The following is a 27,930-nucleotide window of genomic DNA, read 5'->3' on the forward strand; positions in this document are numbered from 1 at the left end:
GTACAAAATCCCCGATGGCTTCTCATCTGACTCAGAGCAAGAGCCAGAGTCCTTAAACCATGCCCTCTGGGCCCTGGGCCTGCAGCCTCTCCGATCTTACCTCCTCTCCCCCCCCCCCCCCCCCCAGGGCTAGGGCTCTGCCACACCAAGTGTGTCCCTCTGCCCTGAATGCTCACCCTTCTGAGAGGCCCACCCCTGCCTCCTGTGTCTAAGAGCCAGCTCTTGCTGATGTTCCTTCATCGTATCCTTCCCCAGCTTTATTCTTTTTTTAAAAATATGTCTTTATTGATTTCAGAGAGAGGCAGGGAGAGGGAGAGAGAGATAGAAACATCAATGATGACAGTCATCATTGATCAGCTGCCTCCTGCACGCCCCTGACTGGGGATCGAGCCCACAACCCGGGCATGTGCCCTGACCGGGAATCGAACTGTGACCTACTGGTTCATAAGTTGCTGCTCAATACTGAGCCATGCCAGCCTGGCCCCAGCTTTATTCTTCACCACAGATCTAGTGCCATCAGCACCCTATATGTTTGATGGTGGCAGCAGGGACCATTGCAAACGCCAGGTTATAAAGCCATGGGCCCAGGCTTACACCTAATTTTTGTAAAGGATTCCCCATTTTACCTTGCAGTTGCCTCTGGCTATGGACCTATCACTGACCTGCTTTTTGAAGGGGTTGCCTACACATTTCATTCTATGTCATCTTATGATTGTTCCTCACTTCTGGGCACGTGACCTCCACCACCACCACCTACCAGACTAAGCCTTGTCTGGCCCAGATGCCAGTGACCTTCACCAGGAGTTACACCTAATAGACACTTCTCTGCCCTCATCTGTATGCTCACTGCCACATTACTCTTCATGCCCTGGCAGAGGACATTGGTGGCAGGGAATGTGAGACTTAAGAGCACTTTCTAAGAAACTAAGGGTATTAGTCAGAAAAAGCTCAGAAACCTTAGTCATTTGTCATTTCAGTCTAGGTACCCAAAGGTAGGTGAGGCTGAGCTATATTTGTCTAAGTAAATAGAGCTCAGCTGTCCTTACATGACCAACTAACCACTTCTCATGACGTCTGATGAAGTAAACAACCTGTCACCTAAGCCAGGCACAGGATTATGCAACTCCCTCCCTCTGCCCGTCCTGCTGAGATAAGACAGAAACCCCGCACCCCAAGAAGGTCTTCCTGAAACACCGTTTCCATCCCATTCCTCTACGTGCCTTAGGGATTTCACTGTCTACTTCCACTCTTCTGACAACTCCAGTCCAAGCTCTTGCGCCTCGTCGTCAGGACTCTGGGTTATCTGGTGTCGGGTATTTGTTCAAAACCTTTAGCAGCCATTTCAGCAGCACTGCAATATTGTAACAAATGACAAGGCTGCCCTGGTGCGCACCAGCTGAGTAGGGGACCCTGCTGGTGTCTACTCATTAACACAGGCCTGCCACTCCTGTTGGGCCTGTTTTTATGCTGAGTCAGACCTTAATGCCACAGCCGAGCTGCAGTGATCTCCAACTTGAAAAGTGCCCCTTTCTCCCTGGTTCACTCCAGTCCACTCCAGAGCCTGCTGAATTGAATCCATCAATTAGTCCTAAGTACATAGTTGTTGATAAACTTGAACTCCCCGCCTCTAAGATACTTGTTTCCTTTCTCTTTTGTTACCGGACCCAGGGAAAGCATAGAGTAAACAGAATGGAAGACTCAAGTGAAATGTTAAATGGCCTTGGATGAACCTCTCGAAAGCGGGGTCACAAAGGCTTCCTGTTGGCGCGGTCCTGCGTGCATAATGACAACTTGATAAACTCTGGGTGGCACACGTGGCATATCTCATCAGGGCCTTCTGAAACCTTTGTCCTGGAGAGCACCCAAGTCCTTGGATTTTGTACCCAAGGACTAGCATGAGCACATTCTAACAGGACAAAGAGTTTCTCTGGAGTTGTCCTTAGACCATACAATACGAGATGGAAAATCTCAGGCCTTTCCTCAAACTTGAACTTCTGAGGTCAGTTGCTGGAAAAATTGGTTGAACGTATACAGCAAATTGAATGTTAAACACAGTAAGTCTTTGATGACTGAAGGCTGTAGGCAATAGGCTAGACCAGGCTGTACTCTTAGGTAAACAGTGCGCTAGTGTCCTCTTACTCTCTGCTGGAATCTGTCAACACCCCAACCTTCAAAGGCCATCTGTATGACCTGTGCATGTAGGCATTTCATCCAGGAAATTTGGTATTTAAGAGCAGAATGAATATGTCATATTTTCTTTTCGTGATCATTTTCATAAGAAATGATAAGCTCTTAAATCCAAAATTTCAAAAGAGAATTTATACAGTTCTGGATAAGTGTTGCTGTCATTTTAAATAAGGGTCAGGCTATATTGTAGACAAGGAAATAATGTTAAAGACATTTCCTTTTTTTTTTTTTAGAAGAAGGAGAAGAAAAAGGAAACGGTTTAATAAAAATATATTTATTTCTATGAGCATTCGAAATCGAAGTATTTGCAGTAAGAAACCTTTAAAATAAAGATTTTAAAATACAATGTGGTAAACGAAGTAATACATATAGTAAATAAAAACTTGGATAATAAAAGTACAACGAAAATACTTAATTATAAAATGCCCTAAGTTATATCTTAAATAATAATTACATTTACTTCTCCTGATATTTTTTAGCATTAGAAATAAATTTTAAGGTAAGAAAGGGAAAAAGACTCAGAGGAAAGAAAAGAAAGTGAGTTAAAATAGGTAGAAAGTTGTTCATTTGAATAATATTTTTAAGTGCTTCTTTGAAGATACAGAATAAATTTGTGAATGCGCATGCTAGGCAAGCCCTTCAAAAGGATACCTCCTCATTTCAATGGGCTGATTCCCTTTAATGAAAAGAGTAATGCTAAGTTTCAGGTATAGAGATTAACTTTTTCTCCTCAGGTTTTAGTGACTTTTAAAAATATGGATAAATTTAAAAGTGAAATAAAATGGGGAAAAACCCCTCATAAAACAGGCAATTTTCATATTAAAGTTTCTTTTTACATTGAATTACAAGACATTTTTTAATAGGTACATTAAATGATATACAACCTAGTGGCTAATGAGCCAGAGCCCTCTAAACAGGACCTAAGATCCCGAGGAAGGGAAAGGAGATTAACGGCCCAAGTCTCCGAGAAATCATAAAACAAAATCTGGTACTTCGGATCACATATCAGGGTAATGGGGTTTTTGGTTTGTTTTGATTTTTGGAAAGTCTGAGTATTTTGCATTTCAGTGCATCTCTGCATTTGTTACCACTTTCTGGACTGAGTTAGGTAGATTCAGCCATCTAGACTTAATTTTCAGGTCCAAAATGGGATTTTGAACTTGCTACTGTTAGAAGTCAGCAGTGTGTCCTAATTGTGAGGCCCAAGTTGTGACGGATAAGCCATAAGTGTATATGACTAAGGCCCACAGAGTTCGTGGATGGCATAGCTTCTGGGCCAGTGGTTTTCAAACTGTCCTTCAGGCAGCCCTTTTGGGGCCACAGGGTTGGGATCGGGAGGAAGTCGTGAATTTATGGGGGCCCTGGACCCTCTCTCCTCTGTTGCTTGTCCATGTCAGTTTATTTACTGTGTGGGCTTCCAGATAAGCATTTCATTGGAAGAAAGTGTGTCAGGGCCAAAAAGAGTTTGAAAACCACCAGGCTCACCTAGTTGTCTCATTTTCTGCAAGGGAAAGCTGAACCCAAGAATAATGAAGAAAATCACCAAGGTCACAGAAAAACCTCCAATTTCCTAGGTGACCCTCTGTATAGACTACTCCTAACTGTGACTTTTCTGTCCCTTTTAAAAAAAATAAACATATATATAGTTCTCTATTTTAGGCTGCTAAATTGTAGATAATAGTAAACAGTCCTATCAGAGATGATAATAGTTTAAGAGTAGAATTATTTTTAAAGACTCGAGAATGCTATTTGCCATCTGTGACCTCTCTCATCATGCCTCACTTTGGAGTTTCAAAGACATGTGCTGGGGGAGAAGAGACTTGTTTACTTCTGTGTACTTTGCCTGCAGTCACAGTTTTAAACAGAATTCCCAGCTGAGTTGCAAAGCAGGCTGTGTTCCTGTTGAGAACCACACCTACAGGCATTTATCTTTCCAGTCCAGGTGTGTAGCGGTGCCCACATGGTCTGAGCCGATAGCTCTCCTCAAGGACTGCCCGTAGTGAACATTCATTCATGACTTGGCACTCAGCTGTGTCTTCCTAAAATATGAGCAAACAGCTTGATTAAAATAGTTAAATAGTTAAATCAGTCACTGTTACATATTTATAGGACAAATAAGACTATGCACAATTGAGAGAAGACAGAAAGATGAATAGTTTGGCATTTATTGTGCACTTACAGGCATTGTGCTATGCATTTTATATGCACTCTTCCTTCTGATCTCACATCTGCCCCCAAGAAATAAATACTATTATAATGGCCATGTTATCTATGAGGAAATAGAGCCTTGGAGGTTACATATTAATACGTTACCCAAAGAATGGGGGAAAGTTGAGACTCAAATCTGGGTCAGGCTGACTTCAAGGGCAGAACTTGAAAGAAATGCAAACATCCAGGAATGAGTACGTACTGAGTAGTATTAAGTCTTAAATATTTAGAGTTCCCTCCTTCAGTCTCCGCCAGCTTCTTTCTGCTAACGTAGAATACCTTCAGGAGTGACCAGGGCTCAGGTTCACTTGACCAGCGTTGTGTCCACTGCCCACTGTGTTTCCCTTTCAACCTCTCCTCTTCCCATCTTGAAGCTCTAACTACCTGCAGACTGATCGGAGAGAAGACACTGCCTTCTCAGTTACGTTTTTCACACCAGGCAAGATCCACCTTCTTATGTTAAAACCAAGAGAAGAGGGGGGGCGGGGGGGGAGAAAACAAAAAAACAAAACAAGGGTAGAAAACAAGTCAGGAATTTTAACTCTGTTTGCTGCAGTGAATGAAAGCCTTGATAACTTTTTCTATCCAGAAGAAATGTTCTCGTCTGACCTGGGAACTCTTCTTATTCTTGGCCCTTTGCCTTTGAAGTTGTAAATCATGCTTTCTGTCTGCTGAGTGGCTGCCCTTTACAGACCAGCAAGCCCCCTGAAGTTTTTGATGGAGCTGGGTTTCGCTGACATGTTTGATGTTAGCAAAACTCAGCTTATTGAAGCATAACTTTTAAGGGTAAATGCTTTTTCATTCATTCCTGTCTGCCTGTCAGAGTTCGTGTTTTGTTCTCTGCTTTGTCTAATCACAGTGCCTACAGCTGCTTCAGTCTAAACTAGACCCTCATATGTGAGTAGAGAATAGTGCCTGACACATAGTAGGTGCTCAGCAAAGGCTGGTTGAATGAATAAATGAAAAGCACTCATGTAAGTGAAATTTGATAGGATTTAAAAATAGATATAAAGTATCACAGTACCTTGATTACCAGTTTATAACTTTACATATTTAAGCTGTGATGGATCTTATGTGTATTATAGGACAAGATAGTTTCTAGGTTAAATAGAATACACTCTTACATAAACCCTGCAGATTTGTTCAGCTCATCGGGAGCCTTCAAACTAGCCTAAACTGGTCTCTCTAAAGCCCCCAACTTTAATAAAAAATAAAAATAAAAAACCAACAGAGAAATGAACATCTGTGAGGAGATAAAATGCTACTGAGTGGAAAATTATCGCTACATTTCTCCATTGTGAAGAAAGCATGTTCCTAGTGTAGATGCTTCCTTAATTTATTTATTCAGCAGATATTTCTCTAATTACAGTGTGAGTTTATGGCTATAAGGATACCCATAAAGACTGTTGTTATTTTTTTAAAGCAGTGTTCTTAAGAAAATTGTATTCCTATCACATTGTATAGCATATGAGTTTTTGTCTGCTTACAAAATAATGCAATTGAGTGGAACATTTAAATAAATTTTAAAAACAAACAAGCAAAGAGACTGAGTCCCATTTATTTACAATATATTTAGTAGTTATGTCCAGAATTTTCTTTACAAAGAACTCTTGGAAAATGCAAGGGAATATTAGGCACAGTATAAGTTTAAAAATGAAGAAGTTACCGATGGACCAATGACATTTTAGAAGTAGAGTTTGGGGCAGAATGAGTTAAAATAATACCCCATGTTTTTAGGCAGTAATACCTAAGTAGCTGCTCTGGGTCTGAGATGTGCCTGGCGAGCTCTTGCTATGGGGCAGAGTTTGGGTCTACTGCCCTCTAGTGGCTACTTTTCTACATAGTCTTGAGCCCTACCAAGGAAAAGAATTTAAATGTACTAGGCATCTTAAGCCTTTGAAATTTATTCTTTGCAGAGTTTTGCACCTACAAGGGATCAGACTTAAAGTTGTTAGAGATTATTTTACTCTTCTGAAATCTGAGACACTAACTTGTCTTAAGGCTGGCAATGTTAGGTCTAGTTACTGTACATGCATTCTGTAACCTGAGGACACCTTTTCATTTATCTTGCTAGATTGATTGCTGCCTAGAATGCAGACATAAAGAATGATGTCTGGTTTTTCTCTGCACATGTGCCAAGTAAAAGTTGTGCACTTTTTTTTAAAAAAAACACAAAGATAAGACCAAAGCATTTAAACTTGCTTTATCTGATAAAATTATAGTAGCTTTAAAGGTTAATGAAATTTTAAAAATCTTTTGGGATTTCTAATCTGACAAGATGGAGTAGCTGAAATTCTCCCTGCTTCTCTCTGCTAAGTACAACTGGAAACCCTGGAAACACAAGAGGCAGCCAAAGGAGAACATTTTGCAGGGGTAAGAAGATGAATTGGTTTGGAGCCTCAGGACTGAAGGAACAACACCGATAGAGTAAGGTGACCAGGACCTCAGGCATCCTGGCCTGAAGCCTAGCAACGAGGAGGGCCCAGGGAGGAGTCACTTCTTCCCGGGATCGACCTGTTGCCGGCCCAGCATCACCAGGCTAATTCATAGCCCAGAAAGAGGGAATTGATAGGAGACCCATAATAGTAAGTGGCCACGGGACATGGCCTGAGACTTCTATTCCTGCTAAGCCTGACTTGGGCAACCAGGAGGTACAAGTGAGGGGATTCTGCCAATGCATGTACAGTGACCTGGCCTGGGAGCTGCCTTTGTCCCCATGGGCCTGAGATTGCCCTCCTCCCACTCACATTCTCTGGGGCACCAGGTAAGCAGCTGGGGGCACTGAAAAGGAGATCCCACCGAAATAAGCAGCCTAGCCTAGGAAGCCTCCCCCCCAACCACGAGACACCCATGGGCCAGGCCAGTCTTCGAGCAGCCCCAGCAGGGACCTGTGGGAGCCTTAGCAGTACCAAACCACGGAAACCAAAATAAACAGCGAAGGCTCTGAAAATTATACCGTCATTGGAACCACAGCCCACAAAAGTAGGCCACAGCCTGCATGCCAAACCGAAACAGTGTGTTTGTGTGCCCAAGTAAAGGACCAAAACTCTCCAAACATAATATTCTCTAAATGTAATAGACAAAATGCTCAGGATACAGCCAGAGATCACTTATCTTGACACCAAGAACTGAAAATCAGAACTCGAATGAAAAAGCAGTCACAGACACCAACTCGATGACTCAAATGTTGGAAATTAGACAAGGATTCTAAAGCGACTACCATGAAAACACTCCAACAATCAAATGCAAATTCTCTTGAAACAAACAAAAAAATGGAAAACTTCAGCAAAGAAATACAAGTTATAAAAAGAAGCAAATGGAAATGATAGAATTGAAAAATTGATAAATTTTTAATTATTCTTCAAGCTAAGTTCCAATAAGAAAAAAATGCCTTATCACATTAAAAATTTTTTATACATATTCTAGTTTGTCCTCAAGAAAAAGGATGAAAGTCACTTTTTCCAAGACTCTTATCAACACTAGTATTAAAATTTTTTAAAACTTTGCTAATGATATAGGCAGGAAAAGAGAATTTCTTGTTTCGATTTGCATTTCTCTGACTATAGTGAAAAGATACATTGTGTTTTCTTGGACTTGTTTTTTACCTACACCTACTAGCTTTCTGACCTGGGGCAAGTTGCTACACTTGGCTTTGCCCAGTTCCCTCGTCTGTAGAATGAGGGTGATGACCTTGCCTGCTCCAGGCGGTCCTGAGGATCGAGGGCGGCACCCCGGGTTTCGTACGCTTAGTAAAGGCCAGCTGTCGTTACTGCTGCCGCTGTTACAACGAGTGCTGCCACCAGGGTTGTTTCTGGACTTCCACTTCTTTATTGAATCCTTTCAGGAAGAGACCGAGCTTACGAAAGAAAATCGTTGTACAGCTCTGTAGGAGAGGGTGTAAATCTAGCTGTGAGTACAGCTAGTGCTGCGGTTCTCAACGGAAGGTGATTTTGTCCCCCAGGGGATATTTGGCAAGACCTAGAGGTATTTTTGGTTGTCGAAACTGGGGTGGAGGGCAGTGCCACTCGCACCTAGTGGGTGGAGGGGAAAATAATGCCAAACATTCCACAACGCACAGGACAGCCCTTCCCCACAACAAAGACTATTCCATCCTCAAATGCCGATGGTTCTGAGGCTGAGAAACCCTGAGCTACAGCAAAGATTCTTCCCATACTGTCTTGTTAGTTCAGACAGAGCACATTGCTTTTTATACGCCGAGACATCATTTGTGCCTTTTATAGATTAAAACGAAATTTTTTTTAATCCCTATATTTCCAGATTCAAATTATGAGATTTCTCTAAGGGCACTTAAGACTGAATTTCTATTTACTTTTATATTTAAATAATTTAAATGCGTGAATTGGTAAGGTGGCTGGGAGGGCACGCATCCCAGCCGCTCCACCTCACACTCTAAGAAATGATGGGGACACAGCAATACAGGTTACATTTTGCTCTGGCTCCCACCTGGCTTGTTTGCCAGCCCTGGCCTTCCCTTATCAAGGTCCCGGGCTTATTCTCACCCTTGGCGTTAACCTAATAAGCCCACAGCACTCACAGCTCAAGAGGGACTGTGTATGTCAGTAGGCCATTGTTTAGGGGTGGGGAGTGTTGGTGATGGTTCTGTTTTTTAATTGAGGTCACATTGGCTAATAACGTTATGTAAGTTTCAGGCGAACAATACTAGTGTGATATCTGTATATCCCGTTGTCCTCTCACCACCCAAAGTCTAGTTTCCTTCGTCATCTTATCTTTGACCCCCTTTACCTGTTTCCCTCTCCCATCCCCTTTCCTTCTGGTAACCTCCATTCTGATGTCTGTATCTGTGAGATTGTTTTGTTTTGTTAGTTTGTTACTTTTTTGTGTTACATTCTATATATGAGCGATGTATGGTCCTGTCCTCCGCCCGACTTATTTCACTTAGCGTGATACCCTCAAGACCTGTGCCTGTTGTCACTAATGGCACTGTTTCATCTTTGTGCGGCTCTTTCACTAGGACATTCCTGGAGGCCAGACATTTGTTCTTCGCCTTGTTTGATTGCAGATCCCTTGAGAACCTGATAGAAAGAATGAAAACTATCCGGGGGGCGGGGGGGTGTAAATGTAGTGTGTGGTTTCAGGGACCCCTCCCCCAAACTCTAGGCCTGAATTTAACATTTAAAGGAATAAACCACGAATGACAAGAGGCGCTGGCAGTGGGCTTGCTCGTTGGGGGTTGGGCGCCTGTCTCATGCCTCTTCAATCAGAAGGGGAGACTGCCGGCTCCTGCGGCCCGATCCAGTAAACGAATGCAAACCCTCAAGGAGCAAGACACAGAGAATCCAGCTTCCACTCCTTCTCCCGTGGGTTTCTTACGTGGCTTTAACCTGCAAGCCAGTTTGGTTTGCTCAGTGTCTGCCAAATCCTGTAACCTTTCGCTATCTTAGAGTGATCTGTGACTGTGCAAGTTCATTTCGATTACGACCTAACACCAGGTGTACCCCAGGAATTCCATCGCAGAAGCTGCACTTGCTGGAGTTGTCCGCCAGCCCTTTCTGTCACCTAACCGTGCCTTCCAGTGCCACTTGACATTTTGTGACTGGCACAGAAAGACGTGCTGGTACGTCGGACAGGAACTGGCATTCAGAAGCAGGATCTCATTAGATTTTGCAGGAGATGTTTCCTGTTCATTTGAGAAACTGGATGTGTTCGAAGGCAGGGGTGGAATAGACAGCCCAAGAGCTTCTATATATTCAGACTCCGGGGCGGTTTGCTTACCGAAAAGCAGGCTGTGCTGCCGGTGAATGAAGCCTTTGCCCTGCCCAGGAAATCCTGGTGGAGGCCAGGCAGCAGGAAGCCCGGCAACACCCCATAGCCATCAGCTGAGAGAAAAACAACAGTCCTGCCCCAGATGCCCTTTTCCCCCTCCCAGAAGATAGTGTTGTCTCGACCTAGGAAAGCTGTACCTTAATGCCCATCTCTCGATCTAACACACATGAAGCCATAGTAATATGACTGTGTTTTTATTTCTTTCCTTAATCAGCCGGTTCCCCAATCTCCCATTTGGTTTCTCTAAATTAAGAAATTAGGCCTTTATACAAGTGGTACATTTTTCAATTTCTTAGAAAGGGTAAAAGGTAGATTTTTATGGGGTAGACAGCAAAATAGGAATGTAAATGCTTGAACTCTGTTAAATGTGTGGTCAGAAAGAAGTGGGCCCAATGTGGCAGGGCTGACAGCGGCCTGATGACCTCCGTTTCCCTGTTGAATGGGCAGGAAGTACAGCCTTTTTACTTAGTGTCCTTAAACATGTTAAAGGACTTCTCTGAGCCTCAGTTTTTTCATCTGTTTTATGGGGATAATAATACCTGCCCCATGGAAATGGATACACAATCGGTGTCACAAATGACAGTCTCCACCCCCACACTGATTAAGCATCAGGCTCAGGGGTCCGTACTGTCTATTTTTATGAATTGTACCTTCTGCTTCCCTATTGAAAATCAGAACATTTATTTACCTCTTTTCTCCTATCGTATATCAAATACTTGTGAAGGTTACGAAGCACTGATCATTTCCCTGTGGTACTGAGAGGAAGTGGGTTATCTGAGTAAATGCCATGTCCATTTCCATACTTCCCAGCCAGGCATGCAGTTTTGATAAACTGCTTCCCAAGTTCCGAGAGATTAACCTGGTTTAGGCCTAAAAGAAACCAAATGATTGAATTTTGATGGAAGTGGAACAGAGGCCCACAGTGTTGTCCCAGGAGCTGGAGAGGTTCCTGGCATCTGCTTGTGGCCATGGACAAGTTCAATGTCACCATATCACTGCAGAATGGTGGAAAGTTGGCTTTCCTGACCGTCTTGCCTGCCCGTGGTATGCTGATCAGTTAAGATACCAACATTCCTTGTTCGCAGCCCATGGTTTTATTTCTGTGCACCCAGGGCATGTGAACTCAGTATTTGGGCATGGGGGAAGGTGCAGAGTGGAGGCAGTGATGGCTGCCAGCCCTCTGTCACCACCTTCTCTACTAGAGTGACATGCATTGTATCTTTCCACTGAAAAGACTTGCTTTTAGCACCTGAGAGTGAGTGGCCTTGTAAGCATTGCCTGTAATTTTCTGCCTTAAATTCTCATTGTGTTCATGAACACACTGGTTTAGAAATCACTTGGCTAGCAGCCGAGGGTCAGGACGGTGCCCACAGCGTCTCTGGGAGCCCTGCAGAGCTGTGCGTTTCCTGAGTCGGCCTTTGCCTCGTGTCCCTTGCCTATCCTGGGCTAAGAGCAGCTCTTGGCTACATTTGATTGTGTTTGGATTGTGATTCAAAATTGGAACAGTGCTTTCATTTGTGTGTTTTTTAATCCAGAAATACAGTACAAACTCCTAACTTCTGAAAATATTACCCATCCCAGTTATCCAAAGCAGTTTCATAAGTCACAGAGTCCTATTTCTGTGGAATGTTCCTGATTTGGCAGGTTGCAAAGCCTAGGGTTATTTTAACATTGCTGAAAAAGAAGTACTCCTTAGATATCCTCTTTGAGGACACAGCCTTTCTTTGCTAGGCCTCGGGATTCATGCCCCTAGAATTCACTGGTGATTTCAGGCAGTGAGCTCCAGAGAGTAACCCAAAGTACATCTTTGTTCTTTTTGTAGACTTACCTCAACTAGTTTTGGAGGGAGGTCCCCACTTTGGTATATGGATGATAGTTATGACACTTGTGATAAAGGCATTAGTCACCTTTTTCTTTTAAAAAGTAGCTAGAAGGGTATGAAGTGAAACGTAAAAGTTCTGGGTCTCCATAGTGCTTTTCCCTATATTCTTTTTTTTTTTTTTTTTTTAGTATATTTTTTATTGATTTCAGAGAGAGGAGAGAGGGAGAGATAGAAACGTCAACGGTGAGAAAGAGTCATTGATCAGCTGCCTCCTGCACCCCCCTGATTGGGGATCGAGCCCGCAACCTGGGCATGTGCCGTGACCCCAGAGTCGAACCGTGATCTCCTGAATCCTAGGTCGGTGCTCAGCCGCTGAACCACGGCAGCTGGGCAATTCTTATTTATTGCCCTGGCTGGGTGGCTCAGTTGGTTGGAGCGTTGTCCTCTGCACCAGAGGTGGCGGCTTCAATCCCCTGTTGGGCATGTACGGGAGGCAAACGATCGATGTTTCTCTCTCACATTGATTTTTCTCTTTCTCTCTCCCTTCCTCTCTCTCTAAAAATCAATAAAAACATGTTCTCAGGTGGGGATTAAATATTAGATAATATTTATGATGAAGCCTAATGATTAAGTAACAAAAGGTTTTCTTTAAAATGTGCAAGAAATATTTACACGTGGTGGAAGTGTTATAAAAGTCAGTTTAAGTTAGGTTAATCTTGTTATTTGCTAAGAATTAATGAATGGTAAAATATGAGTTTTAGAGCATCAGATTTATATACCATGAAGGAATTTACGGGGGTGGCGTTTTTAATGAGTTGCCATAGCCGCAGATACAGAGCTGTGGCACATACATCATTAGAATGTACTTCCAGAGGTGGAACTAAAAAGAATAATTTCTCATAAGAGGAGGTGAGAAATGTTGAGGGTGGATTTTTCTTTCTAAAACTGTTCGTAAGTGATTAAATGACAGCTTTTAAAAAGTCACTAAAGAACTAGATTCCAACTAAACAGTAGAAAGTATCTAAACGTACATGTTTGCACAAAATCAGACAACTCATTTTAATTCCATGAAATGAATAATTACTGTTTAGAGTAAATCTTGATAGCGTTACTATATGTGGCTCTCTTTAAATAGATCCATACAATTAGATTCATTTGCTCTGAGTACACAGCTAAATCTCTGTTTCCCTTTATGGGCACATCCCTGTAGCCATGTGTCTGATTAGCAGCATCCGTGTAGGAAAAAGCTGTCTGCCTCCCCCTGGCCAGTGTGGCTTAGTTGGTTGAGCACTGTCCCATGCACCCAGAGGTCGCTGGTTCAATTCCTGGTCAGTGCACATGTCCAGGTTGCTGGCTCGATCCCCAGTAGGGAGCATGCAGGAGGCAGCCGATCAGTGTTTCTCTTTCATTGATGTTTCTCTCTCTGTCCTTCCCTCTTCCTCTTTCTCTCTAAGCTCAATAAAAGCATAATTTAAAAAAAAATTTTTTTTAAAAGGCTGTCTGTCTCACATAAGGTGGGCTCCAGTGTCACAGCCCAGCTCACTCCTGAGGGGACTGCCATCCTACCACCAAAAATGGCCCAAAGCAGTTGGCCCCGGCAGCACCTGCTCCAGCCCAGGACAAGTTTTCTTCTAACTCCTTTTATCTTATATAACAATTGCCCCCACCCTTCCTCATTTGTGTAGATGACTTGAGTATTTACCCTACCAGCGGTTCTCAACCAGGGATGAATTTGTCCCCTATGGGACATCTGACAATGTTGGAGACATTTTTGACTGTCACAGCTGTGGATATGCTATTGGCACCAAGGAGGCAGAGGCCAGGCATGCCACTAAGCATCCTACAATGCACAGAACAGCCCCTCTTTGCCCTGTGCCAATTTCTGGAGCTCTTTCTCTGTGTTGCCTCCTCACTCCAGGGCCCTGCCTCGCAAATTCCAGGCACCTCCAGCTCCAGTCTCTGTCTCCTTGGTGAGGAGGCAGCTGTGCTCTGCTTGGATTCCCCCTCCTTGCCCTGTGGGCCAGAAAGTACCTCTAGGCAGAAAGTTGGGCCAATCATAGACATCTTACTCTTTCTCTTCTCCCGGAGATCAAAGTCCTATACCACCTGTGTCCAATATCTGTTCCATACATTTTGCCCGGTTTTCTAGTTGTTCATAACAGAAGGGCCAGTCTGGCACCAGTTACTTTGTCATTGCCAAGAGGCTATTTACTCAGATTTTTTCCCCTCAATATTTTTTTGTAGTAAGTAAAGGCAGGGATCCTGTCCCCACTTTATAGGTTAGATGACAGAGTTTCCAAGAGTGTGTAAGAGGCTTGAAATCACAAAGTGAGTTGGTAGGATGCCAGATCACATCATCTGGCCCTTGCCTCATTAAACCAGATCCCACCTGCAGACCTCAGCACACCAGTGGGTGTTACTGGTGACCACTGGCAAAGACAAAAGCAGTGGAGCGAAAGAGAAGACAGTAGAAATGGTGGTAGAAGAAGGGCTAGGGGAAAGCTCTATAGCTGGGAGAGGAATTTGGGACCCCAAGAGTTGCATCAGAGCCTGTGATGCATTATCTTCATTCTCAACCTAAGGAGAAATGATTATCCTTATTTTACAGGTCAGGAAACTGAGGCTCCAAGAGGCAAAGCTACCTGCCCAGAGAAATAGCTCATATGCAGCAGTGCTGAGATCTGACCTAGATCTGCACAGAGCTTATGCTCTTTCATTATGGTTTCCCATCAGGGGTTGCCTCTTCCTGGCTCATTTTTGTTGACTTGCCTAATATTTTCCCCATCTCATTCCACCCCTTCAGGGGCACCATTTATTTTCTTCTGACTTTAAAACCAATACATGCTAATTGTAGGGGAATTTGAAAATACAGAACATTAGAAGGAAAAAAATCACCTATACTCTTACCCCTATGTGTTATTTTCAGTCCCAAACTTTGCTTATTAACTGTAATGCTCACCTTTATAACTGCTTTGCCTTCATCACATGTAAGTACTCAGTGAATGCTTATTAATTTCAGGCACCATAGGAACTACATAGAATATTTAAAACATCACATAACTGACTAAGACAGTTACACCTTTGTGTTTATGCCTAAAGAACTACTGGATTCCAGTGGATACACAATGAGGACTCGATAGTCTTTCTAAGAGCATCAGGCATATACCAAGTAAAGTTTCATGGCCCTTACAGCTCCTTGCACCATTGCTATATCCATAGGCGCTCAACAGATACCCTTTGATTGACTGAGAGACCTTCAGAGATGGAAAGTAAATCCAATGCATTTTCAAATATTCCCTGAGCACCTACTATGTGCCAGGCACTGTGCTAGCTCCTGGGATGAGGTGTGAGCTAGATGTGGTCTCTGCCCTTTTGGAATTGACCATCAGTGATAGAAAACCCTAGAAACTGGCCTCTGAAATGCTCAAATTAGAAGACATTCTCCCTCAGTGATTTCTTTTTTTTAATCCTCACTAGAGGATACTTTTTCCATTTCGTTTTCAGAGAGTGGAAGGGAGAGAGAGAGAGAGAAACATCGATGTGAGAGACACATTGATTGGTTGCCTCCCACACCCACCCCTACCAGAGCCAGGGATGGAGCCTGCAACCGAGGTACGTGCCCTTGGCTGGAATCGAACCTGGGGCCCTTCGGTCCGCGGGCCAACACTCCAACCATCGAGCCAAACCGGCCAGGGCCCGCAGTGATATTTTTATCATTAGGAGGTTTAAAAAGAATAGTTGTGAAAGCCCAGGTAGTGTTCCTAAAATAAAGAAGGGAAAAATGATACTTGAGGCTGATGTTAGACGATAGCTTGGCCAGCTGCCTTGCTCTCACGGGGAAAGGTTTTATCTGTCTCCTTTGGTCTCGTCTTCTTTTCATCTCCAGGTTTGATGTCTAGGCTTTAGCTTGGGCCTTTGATTTACAGTGTTCTGGAGAAAGAGGCCATGGATGACAAAGCCAGCCAGGCCGTACCTAAGAGCCTGACGTGTTGTCCTAGATCCAGACACAGAGGATTTCAGCAGATTGCGCAGGGAGAACCTGCTGAGAAGGCAGCTCCCCCACAGCCCTGTAAAATAAAGAGTTTCCCAATTCTTCTTTGAAATACACAGTTTGCCTGGGTATTAAATGTCATGACAGCAATCTGTAGTCCTTTGAAAAACCTTCTACCACCTCAGTTTAATCAACTGAGAAAATAAGAGTATGGATCCAGCAATTATAAATATATTAAATAAAGGACTTTAAAATTATGTGGAAGTCTGTGACCAACATTTTTTAAACTTTAAAATATAGTTTGGTAAACACTTTGTTATAACATCCTGGATATTGAGGGATAGTGAGCTTAGTTATCTAGTGGGAGTAATAACAAATTACCCTAAAACTTAGTGGCTTAAAACAACAAACATTCATTATCTTATAGTTTCCGGGGGTCAGAAATCTGGGAGTGGCTTAGCTGGCAGGCTGTGTCTCAGGGTCTCTTATGAGGTTGCCGTCAAGCCAAAGCCTTGACTGGAGCTACCAGATCTGCTTCCAAGAAGGTTCACTCGGTGACTCTTGGCTGGAATCTTCAGTTTGCGACATGGGCCTCTCCACAGGGCTGCTGTGTGTCCTCAGGATGAGGCAGCTGACTTTCCTCAGAGTGAGTCATGAGCCTGGTAACATTCACTCATCCCACAGGGATTGACGCCCCCGTATGATATCCATAAATGTTGTTATTCTGTATTTCTATCCAGGAAGGGAATTTCTCCTATATCATTGGTTCGTTTGTGTTTTTTTTATAAATAAGAAATTGAATTCTATTGCATGAAAAGGGTACAAATGTACATTTGTTAATCAAGATGTATATATATTTCTTAACACAAAAGAAATATATATATTTCTTTTGCTTTGCAACTTGCACCTAAGATACTGGTCCATGTAGCTGGTTCATTAGTTGCAATGAGGTTGCATTTTTAAGGGGAAAATGTACCCATGGAACAATTTTATGACAAAACATCCTATTTTCTACAATGTAGATTGGAGTTTGAGTCTTCCCAATTTCATTTGAAGATCCTAGCATTTAGATTGCCTTTCCAAATTCTAATGTTCAGATTGAATTTTTTAAATCTAAAGTTGTGGAGCAATTACATACTGTGGTCCATATACATACCTTGGCTTTTACAGTCATCGGAGGCCTTAGCTTCCTTTTAGAAACCACTGGATGGCTTAGTGTGTTGTAAACGGGGATTAAGTTCCCTTGGTCAGGTCTTTAAGGATAATTTCAACACAGCTGCAGAAATTATAGTCGGAGAGGCTTGTGAAATGAAAGAATTTACAATACTGATGGATCCTAGTGGAGGGAGGCACATGGGAGGAGCTCCCAGGCAGCAGACTCCACCAAGCAAGAGGGGAGTCGAGAGAGTACCCGTGGGCAGGTGCCTCTGTTGGGGTCAGGTACAATCCCCACACAAGCCAAAGGCCTGCAGGAATTTTATTGGTGTATTTGAATGTCACTTGGTCACAGGGGAGGGCGAGAAGAGGAATGAACGATAGCAGGGACGAGCCTTATGACACTGGTGCACCTGGTCACCTGGCAGGTGCTCGAAGCCTTGTTTATGGGGATGTTGAGGCATCAGGAAAATATAAAGTCTTCAAAATTGACAGTACGCTTAGCTAAACCATGTCTCTTTCAAAATACTTTATGAGATCACTTGTGTTATACCCAAAGAGAGGAAGTACTCTTTTTTTTCGTAATCCTCACTTGGGGATATGTTTATTTATTTTTAATTTATTTTTAAATTTTTTTTAGAGAGCGAGGAAGGGGGAGAGAGAGAGAACTATTGATGTGAGAGAGTAACATCGATCAGTTACTTTCCATACGCAGCCTGACCAGCGATCAAACCTGCAATCTAGGTATGTGCCCTGACTGGGAATCGAACCCACAACCTTTTTTCTTGCTGTCCTGGACAATGCTCCAACTAACCTAGTCACCCGGCCTGGGCGAGGGTGTACTCTTTTAAAACAAATAGCAGTTTGAACCTGAAAGGCTATTCATTCACACTAGTGTCAGCTTTTCCTTGGCTCCTGTCAATACAGGCGCATGGAACATCACTGACTGACAGGTGTCACCTGCCGGCTGCCCTGTCTTGCACGGAAGAGAGGGGTGTACATATGATCGTGGCAGCCTGCCTTTGGTGTTGAGTGAACAACCGTAGAAGTGGGCCGTTTTCCGTGGTCCATCCTTAACTGTACGTGGGCCGCTGCCTGAGATGTGAACAGAACAAGGCGGAGGCTGGTCCACGCCGTCAGCAGCTATTATCGAGCACCTGCCGTGCGCCTGCGGGCCCCAGCCGCCCTCCTGGAGCTGGGTACGGCTCCCGCATTACAACCCTGCTGGGCCGCAGGCCCGCAGCCCGCAGTGCAAACGGGGAATACACGAGCCTGACTAGGGAGCATCCCCCCCAAGGAAAGAAAGTGATTGCTGTGGAAGTTATTCCTGATGTTAATGGGAACGTGTTGGCGTGGCTCTGCCGGCCATGGGAAGACAACCCGAGTTAATATAGTGAGATGCCATTTAAAATAAGTCACAGCAGTGGAGGTGCTGTGCTGCTGTTAAATGCCTCGAGCACTCATTTTCCAGGGCACTGCTGTTTTTATCATCTTATCTGCTGCAAGAGGCCTGGTTATTATGCCTCTGACCATGTGGGAAGCACAGTTTGCATTTTCTGGACCAGCGTGGGTCGTGATGTGGGCACTATTGGAGGGAGCCCTGGGCCTGGCGGAAGGACGTGGCTGCCCGCAGAGCCAGCTGGCGCCAAGGGCTTTTCTTTACCGTCAGTGGATATGAACTTTGCTGCAGGTTATATTTCTGTGCTATTCCAGTTTTGCTTTTGCTTTATCCTTTGTTGATCAGGGATCAAGCCATTTAGTATTTTTAGATGGTAACAAAATAAAATGTAATATCTAAGCTCCTACAGGAAAAGTCATCTAGTTTTAGACTCTCCGTAACCACAGTCCTCCTTTTCCCATATTGAAATAACGATTTTATGATATGTTTTAGATAATACGAGGTTTCGTAGGAATATACTTACGGTTTTATAGCAGACCTGACTAATTTATTTGGGACAGTCTTTTTTTTTTTTTAAAGGATTTCTGCCGTTCTGATATCTGGACAAAGTTCTGCACTGTCACTGAGGCAGAGTTTGTATAAGGCAACTCGATTTTCTCCAAGTAGTCCTGCTTCAGCAATCAACACACATGGCTTCCCCAAGAGGTGTCATCATCAGTGCCTTGCCACCTGCAAGATCTTGAATTCTGAAGGCCCCTTTTCTGCCCCAGCCAGAGGGTCAGTCTAGCACAGGAGCTGAGAACATGACTCTGGTACTAGACTTCCCTGGGTTTGAGTCTGAGCTTCACCACTTACTAGTTTGGGGCCTTGAGCAAGTCTCTCTATCTCTCTGTGTCTGTTTCCTCATCTGTTAAATGGGCTGCCTCATAAGGAAGCTGGAAAAGTTAAATGATTTATGTTAAGGCCTGTGGATAGTGCCTGGCACATGGTAGGTTTCACATAAATGCTGTGGTCTGTGGCTAGTCTGTCATTCCACCTCCCCCATTACCCTTCTCTTCATTGACCTCCCACCCGCCAGCCCCTTCCTTCTCCCACACGCATCTCCCTCTCTGCATTTGCGTCTAATGCCTTCATCAGCGCCCCTGGTTTCCTTGCTGCACGACTGTATCAGTTCAGGTCCTGGTGGGGAACAGATAACACAGTCCAACCAGGTACTTTGAGGAAAGCTTTATAATGAGAATATGCACAGAGACCTAAGCAGCTGGGAGGAAACCACACGGAAGCATAGGACCTGGGCCTAGAAATCCCTAGAGAGCACACTCACAGGAGCTGTGCTGAGTGGGCTGCCTGGCCGGAGCCGGAGCTGTGAGCTTGTGGAGGGATGCAGCCACCATATGGCAACCTCCCAGGGAAGTAAATAGGCCAACTGCACCTTTCTCCCCCTTGCATCTCCTGCCAGGCCTCCCTGTGGTTCCCAACTCCAAGACAGAGGGCCCGGGCACCCATCCATACAGGCCCTCCTGTCTCTGCCCTCATACCTGCTCCTCTGGTCTCCTCCCCGCCACTCAGCCAGCTGGCAGGCCGCTCACCCGGCACGCCATCACCTTTGCACCTCTTTTCAGCTTTTCATGACCATTCCCTTTCCCAGGAGTTCCCTTCCCTCCTTCTCGGCCTAGAGAAGTGTTACGTATTCATACGATCCAGCCCCAAATACCCTTGCTTGCTGCAGTCTTCCCTACCTCCTGTCAGGCTCCCTTACAGCTGACTCTACATGTACTTCATTAGGGTGCATTTCGTGTTGTGGTCTGGGGCTTGTTTGTGGGACTGCTTCCTCTGCAGACCAGGCCGGCCACGGCTGAGGACAGACCACACCACGCTCATCTCGGCATTCTTTTTTATGTATGTATTTATCTTTAAGACAGAAGAGATGATGTATTGTACACATTACATTCAGCGGCCACTGTCACCTCGGCCTTCTTTTGTGGCACCTCCAAGTGGCTGAAATAAAAACGAGTGCTCAAAACTAATTAGTTGTATCAAAATGACTAATGGAAAGGTATGACAAATATCACTTATCTGGCTAAAGATGGTGTTAGTTATGACAGTGGACTCAGCATATCTAACACCGGCTGACCATACCGCATGCTGCACATAACCAGGTCACTCCCTGACACCCCACTCTCTCACCCAGACTGACTTGCTGCCATATTCTCTGGGTGGGGGCCCCAATGTGTGACTCATTAGAATTTATCTGTGTAGTTTTTATTTCTCATTTTGCCTTCTCTTCTACATCTTTAGCTCCATGAGAACAGGGACTGTGTCTGTGATATTCATCACAGGGTCCCCACACCTCAGAACAGTGTATGGCACCTTATAGATCCTTCAGAGATATCTGTTGAATGAATAAGTATATTGGTCACAATACTATGGGACATGTCATAACCTCAGGAGGCCAGCAGAGAGGGGGTTCTAGGTGTCATGGAAGGACCATGAAGTTCCTTTCCATGCCCCTTGAATCATTCATCACTGCTCAGAGTCATTTATCTATCATCTGTCATCTATCTATCATCTATCTATCATCTATTTTTGTGTGTGCTGATCCTCACCCAAGGATATTTTTTCCATTGCTTTGAAGAGAGACTGGAAGGGACGGAGGGATGGAAGGAGGGAGAGAATGAGAAAGAGAGAGACACACATCAATGTGAGAGAGACCCATCTATTGGTTGCCTCCTGCACGCTCCCTGACCAGGGCTGAGGATTGGACCTGCAACCTAGGTATGTGCCCTTGACGGGGAATTGACCCCGTGCCCCTTCAGTGTGTGGGCCGATGCTCTAACCACTGAGCCCACTGGCTGGTGCAGGAGTCATTCCTTTATGACCCCCACTTGCCCATCATCAGAGCAGCCGCCCTTTCCTCTTGCATAGGAGCAGATCTTGTACCAAGAACAAACTCCCTTTTTAATCACCACAGGGAATATAATATTTGGGGAATTCTTTTTCTGAAATTATTCTGTTTCTCATTTCTCTTTCCCAAATGGTTCCAAGCAAAATATATTTGATTGCTATTTGGACCATTTCAAACCTATTCAGTAATTTTGAAAATGTGTAATAGGCATTGGTCTTATAATTGAAAGTTGGCATCATTTTATACTATTCACTATTGTGATAATCTAATCAGATTTTATTATGAATAAAGGACTTCAGGGAGTTCTTTTAAAGGTCACAAATGATGTTTAATATCCTCAAAAAAGATTTTACTTTTTAGAAACAGGAAGTAGCAACACAGCCTGGGAGCCTTAATTTATTTAAGCCCTACCATTGCTCAGTCATCTTTTCATCTACTATTTTTCTGAGATTTAATATTCGAGGGGGAAAAAATCTGTTCTGGAAAGGAAATTAAACTTGGGGTTTGAGATAACAAGGCTCCTATGAAACTTATATAATAAAGATATTAGAAAAAGATCCTGACCAAAAAAAAACCAAAACAGCCCAAACAACAAAAAGCAATTAATTTGGAGGGACTAAGTAGGCTTGTCTAAAGTGAAAACATTGAAATTGGACAGATGGGCGTCATAGACTTGGGAATATTAACTCCGGGCTCATGTTGTAACAGGTTTCCACTGATGCATCTGTTGCAAGCTAATTGCCTCTTTCTGTCTGATAACCTAAGTTTAAGTTTGGAGGTTTTGCAATAGAAGCAATTAAAAGCTCAACACTGTCATATTTTTCACTAATTTACCAGTGAGGGGCTGAATTTATACGGGTAATATGATTTATTTTGAAGATAATTATAATTATGTGTGTTTTACTAGACAGCTTGTCCTTTGTAATATAATTTGCCTTTAACTACAATATAATTTCTCCTGCCCTTCTGGTTCACGGCCTTTTCTTTAGGGAAAAAACCCCAAGCATAGGCAATATCTCTGAAGAAAATATATTTAAGGTAGATGAGAATGGAATGGTCCGGGGGCTCTCAATCTGGGTAGGGGACAGCCAGCTCTACCTGGGAAACTGAGGAGGCCTCCCCGAGGCGGGTCACGGGCACAGGGGCCCCGAGGAGCAGCGGGGTTCCCGGGTAGAAAAAGCTGGGAAGGGGAGAGAGTCAAGAACGGGTTTGGTGGCGTGCAAATGGCATGGCTGTTGGCAGGGTGCTAGTGGCGGGGCACAGATGGTGTTTAAAGTCAGCTCTGAGTCGCTCCGAAGCGACAGAAATTCAAGGAGGATTTGGAAAGCCTCCAGCAAGTCAGTTGACCTCCTGATGTCGCAGGAACCCTTCCCTGTCTGGCTCATACATGGAAGCTCTCTGTAAACTGTGTCACGCAGCAAAAGCTGCAGAATAATTTCAAGTAAAGAAAAATGCTTCTTACGCCGTAGCCTGCGGGCCAGAGGGCTTCCTCTCACCCTCTGACGGGTTTTACCAGCGAGTCGCCCCGCTGCCCAGCTTTGGCAAAGCCCCAGTGCTGTGGGTCCTCAGTTCTCGCCCCGTCTCCAGAAATGACCGAATGAAGGTTAAATACAGCTTCCCAAGCAGGGCCGGGAGGCTCCAGCTTCTGAGTGCGACAGAGCTTGAGATGGGGACTCTTGCTGTCTGGTTTTTTTCTTGTTGCCTTGGCAACTAGTTTTCCTTTTCAAGCTTTTGCCTTTTGTCCACCCGTGAGCTGCTGCCTTTTGATTTAGCTCAGAAGCGTGTACAGATCTATATCTCATTCAGAGAGTGTCTGGCGTCAGTGTTTATGTTTATAGGTTTTTTATGTTTCAGACTCTTCACGAGGTTGAACAGGGCTAGATAATTGCACGTAATTATTAGCCCACCTGATTCACAGAACAAAGGCAAGTGATAGCGATTTTTTTTTGGTCTGATGTAAAATAGTGTAGAAATGATTCAGATTCAGTTTTTAAAAATTGTTTTATTTGGGGAAAGGGCTTGTTAAAAGAGGCAGCTGTAAAATACAAAGACCTCTGTCACAATGACTTGTTTCTTCTTAAAGTGAAAGAATGGGTGAGATCCAAGGAATCAGAGAGGTAGGTGAACCACACAGGGGCCTCTCCAAGCTATTTTCAGGAGATAGAGCGACAAAACACCACTCTGAAAGTCCCCATCAAGGAATTCTTCTAACAGCCGGTCTCCTGGATGCACCTCTCCCCCGTTTAGTGGGAAAGCAGGACTTGTTACTGCAGACCAGCGACCCCCCTACAAGAGCCACCTTAGAGCAGAGCTCTATTCAGATTCACTTTTATAAAATATGTCTAAATATTTTAATATTTGGCTTTTTACTGTCTCTCACAAGTTCTATGTGGAAATTGGTTCCATAAATTATACACGCTCGGGGTTCCTTCTGTCTCCGCCCTGCTTACTCTGCTGCAGCCACAGGGGCCTCCTGGCTGGTCCTCATGCTCACTAAATCCGTTCCCATCTCCCTGGATAGGTGTTGACGTAAATAAGACTGACTCCAACTTTGTACCTCCTTGGTTTCTTTTCTGTTTAAGTTTGCATGCTGTGAACTCTGACTAATCTAACAATTCCCAGCAAGCATACCAGAGCCTTACCGTTAATGATTAGCTGTGTGCTGTAAGCTTAGCGGTGTCGCCATAGAGACTCCTGTCAGCAACCGCCAACACGGCACAGCAACTGAGATAAATATCAAACTAGGTGTTAGAGTCAATTGTAAGCAATTATCCATCCCAAGACCACCAGGAGGTATGGTTCGTGGCTCACTGCATTCTTTGTCTCTTTGTCTTGTGGGTCACTTAGTACGTCAGCTATACTACGAAACATTCAGCAGAGATTAGCTGCTCACGTTCAGACTGCAGGGTCGCTGCCCCCTCCAGTCCTACCCCTCGTAAGTAACTTACCCTACAATAAATTCAGCTATAATTGTGGGGTTGCCTGCATCATTTTTCAGTCTTAAGATTCCTCCCCTGCGCCTTCACTCCACTGTCAGGCACTCAGGGACTGTGCATTTGCCATGTCCTCTCTCTGGAACCTGGCTGCCCGGAGATTTGCATCTCTCTTCCCCTTGTTGCTTTCAGGGCTCCAGTTAAATGCCACCTCCTCAAAGAGGACCTTCTGGACTTTCCTGTCTAAAACAGCATCCTTGTCATCATTCCCTGGCCAGTTCAGAGATGAGAGAAGCCATCTCTGGAAAATCTGAATGATTATCAGTCACCCTATAGGAAGTCCACCAGCCCTACTCCTGGCAAGAGCTTCCAAATTAGCTTTTTTTTTTTTTTTTAATGTTTTTATTGATTTTAGAGAGAGAGGAAAGGGAAGGGGGGAGAGAGAGAGAGAAACATCGATGTGAGAAAGAAACATCAATCGGTTGACCAGGGCCCAACTTATTTTTTTAATGCCTCACCCTTAAATTATGAACTCACAGCCAATGATCACCAGATATTTGTGGAAATCCTACAAATCAGAAAATATAGAGACCAAGACTAATAAAAGCTAAAGAATCAGAGATAGAGCAGAAGAAATCTACCAAAAGCCACCACCACTACCACAAACAAAACAGAAAATGGGATAGAAGAAATCATCGTTGAAATAATACAAGAAATTTAATAGAGTAACAGAGGGGAGACTGAGCCCAACAGCTGTGAAGCAGGCCTGGAAAGCAACCTGGAGTAAGAGGCAGGGGAGCTCTCAGAGGGAGACGACCAGGATGGCTGGGGAATTGAGAAAGTATCCTGTCATTTTGACATGTAGAAAATTATACTGAGATGCTCTTGGAGGGTGTGGATACAGTTAAAGATAGTGATAAAGCAAAGCAAGCAGAAATAACTGTTAATCACAGAAACAATAATATTGTATAATAAAGGAACCATATTCTTAGTATGTTTAGCAGTGATCAACTTTATATAGTTATAATAATATAAACACTGAATATTGATTTAATGAAATCGATGTAACTGGAGAATGGGGGAAGGTACATGTGCATATGTGAGGCCTATGGATATCAACATATAATGTCTAAAATTGATAAATTATCCTATGTGATTATATTAATTAGACATATAAGATTTTAAAAAGCAGCCAGGACAGGCGTGGCTCAGCAGTTGAGCATTGACCTAGGATCCCAGAGATTGAGATTCGATTCCCTGTCAGGGCACAGGCCCAGGTTGTGGGATCGATCCCCAGTTGGGGCGTGCAGGAGGCAGCCCATCAATGACTCTCCCATCGTTGAATTGATGTTTCTCTCTCTCTCTCCCCCTCCTTCCCTCTCTCTGAAATCAATAAAGATATATTTTTTAAAAAAAAGATTTTAAAAACCAGAAGGAACGGCAAGTTGAAATGTAGACTTAGAAATGGGAAGGAGGGTGGAGGAGGCAGGGACCCACTGTTCACTGTAAAACTTTTAGCCTCATCTGACTTTTAAAAGCTATGAGAATATATTACTTTGATAAACAAAAATTAGGAATTAAAATTTAAGTGTTCGGTAGCCCTTCTGTGCACATGTCACTGATACAATTTGATGTACATTTGATTAATATGACACGTAGTCCAGCATATGACTGATGTCCTTGGCTGGCAGGCTCATTTGTTTAACCAAATCCATTTTCACTTGCACACGGAGTAATTAAGTCAGACTCCTTTTGTCGGAAGTCATGCTGAAGGCATTTATCATTTCCTTCTACACCATGGAAATAGATTGGACTATGGCTCCTGGTTGCTGAAACTGTATACTCATTAAAAATGGAGAGATGTATGCGATACTAAATTGAGCTTTTTAATTACTTTAGATTTAATGATGTACCTTTGCCATGTACTTAATCTTCAGCAAATATTTACCCTTCCCAAACTGGCAGATTTGCAATTCATAGCTTGTCATGTCAAATGAAGCTTGTTCTCCTTCCCTGGCCTCCAGAAAGAGCTCTGTTCAAATTTGTGGTCTTTTTAAAAATAGCTGACACACTCTTTTGTGGGGAACTTTTAACATTTCCATCCTATGATTTGGCACTGACCCTTCTCACTCATACCAACCTTAGTCTGTACTCATTGACATTTTTATTTCAGATACAGTTAATGTTTTTATTCTGTTATCTGGGTCATTCTCATAGAGATGGGTGGGTGGATAAATGGAGACAGATAGATACATAGATAGACTGACTGACTGACAGACCAAAGTATACTAAGCGTGTGTGAACTACAGTTTCAGATACCAGAGGATACACGCAAGCTTTAGTTTCAAGGTTTCCAGGCCATTAGCGCTGTTGTGTAATGGTCAGCTTCCCAAGCAGAGGCTACTAACCATCATTCTAATGCATCTCACACAGTTTCCCAAACTTTTCAATGAAAGTAGAATCAGGAAGATGGTCCACTAGAAAGTCTTAAAATAACTTCAAGGCAGTTTTAAATATCCTTTTAACTTGTGCAATGGAAGTAATGTGAGGAGCTGGAGCGGGAGGGAGGTGGCTATGGAAGCTGGGGACGGATGGATGTCTTCAGTGAGTACTTCGTGATCGAGTCTTTTTTGATCCCCCATCACCCAAAACACTTGCAAACAGTTTCTAGACCAAAAATAAAATGATCAGGTAAGTTAATGGTACCTTTTTGAATTTTGAAGATGAGAAACTATGAGATGAGACTTAAAATTCTAGAGGTGACGTCAGGATTAGTGAGAGCAATGAGTTGGAAGTTGCTCTTTGTGAGCACAAAAACTTGGACGTCAGGACTGCAGGCCTCACACCCCTGAGCTTGCCCGGGCGCTGTATTAATACTCTCTACTATGCCTTATGAGTCCTCGGGGCATGTACTTCTCGAATTTGAATCCCGACCCTGGCACTTACTAGCGGTGTGTCTTTTACCAAGTTCTTAATCTCTGTGCCTCAGTTTCATTATCTGTGAGTTTATCGATTAGCCCACTCGATGCCTATTCCAACTTCCTCCTACCATGATTTCTTTTCTTACAGAGGGTGGAAATTTCCATTTCCAGAATCTCTTGCACAGCTAGTGTTCTGGATGTAAGTTAGACCTGCTAATCAAATGCATTCCCATAAACCTTTGAATTTAGACCTAGAGTATGTAGGAAGAGAGAAATGGGGCCTGCTCCATTCACTTTTAGCTGGTGTGTTAATTTGGAGGCAGCATGGCTCTGGAACTGTCCACTGCAGCGACAGCTTCCTGATCAGCAGGCAGCTTCCCGATTGGGAAGCGTCTGGACTGGAGCAGAAACTGTGTTACTTCGGTGCAGCATGTGTAGCAGCAGCTTCTTAATTCTTTGGGCTCCTAATAGTGATAGAGCCCCTTTGGCTGTTTAGGTCTGTTCATTGATTTGAGTAGCAATTCCTTAAAACTCAGCCTAGAATGTTTCTGCAGCCCTCCCAACAATGGTATGAACGGTTTCATACTTGATACCTCTCTCTTTT

The 27,930-nt window shown here is 43.7% G+C and overlaps 1 protein-coding gene across 8 annotated transcripts in view; it reads left to right on the forward strand.

Annotated features, from left to right (window-relative positions):
* LOC308562404 (shieldin complex subunit 1-like) overlaps window positions 1-27,930 on the forward strand; it is a 77,171-nt gene that overhangs the window by 8,760 nt on the left and 40,481 nt on the right. The window contains exon 3 of one of the 8 annotated variants that reach the window (XM_081148458.1): window positions 1,669-1,740. The exons of the other annotated variants lie outside the window; for them this stretch is intronic. Coding sequence (XP_081004584.1) covers window positions 1,669-1,679 — 11 coding nt within the window. The 3' untranslated portion in view covers window positions 1,680-1,740. Of the gene's footprint in view, window positions 1-1,668; window positions 1,741-27,930 lie in introns of those variants that run through there. 8 annotated transcript variants of the gene reach the window in all.

Source organism: Miniopterus schreibersii, assembly GCF_964146895.1.
Source record: "Miniopterus schreibersii genome assembly, chromosome: 10".
NCBI classification, from domain to species: Eukaryota; Metazoa; Chordata; class Mammalia; order Chiroptera; family Miniopteridae; genus Miniopterus; species Miniopterus schreibersii.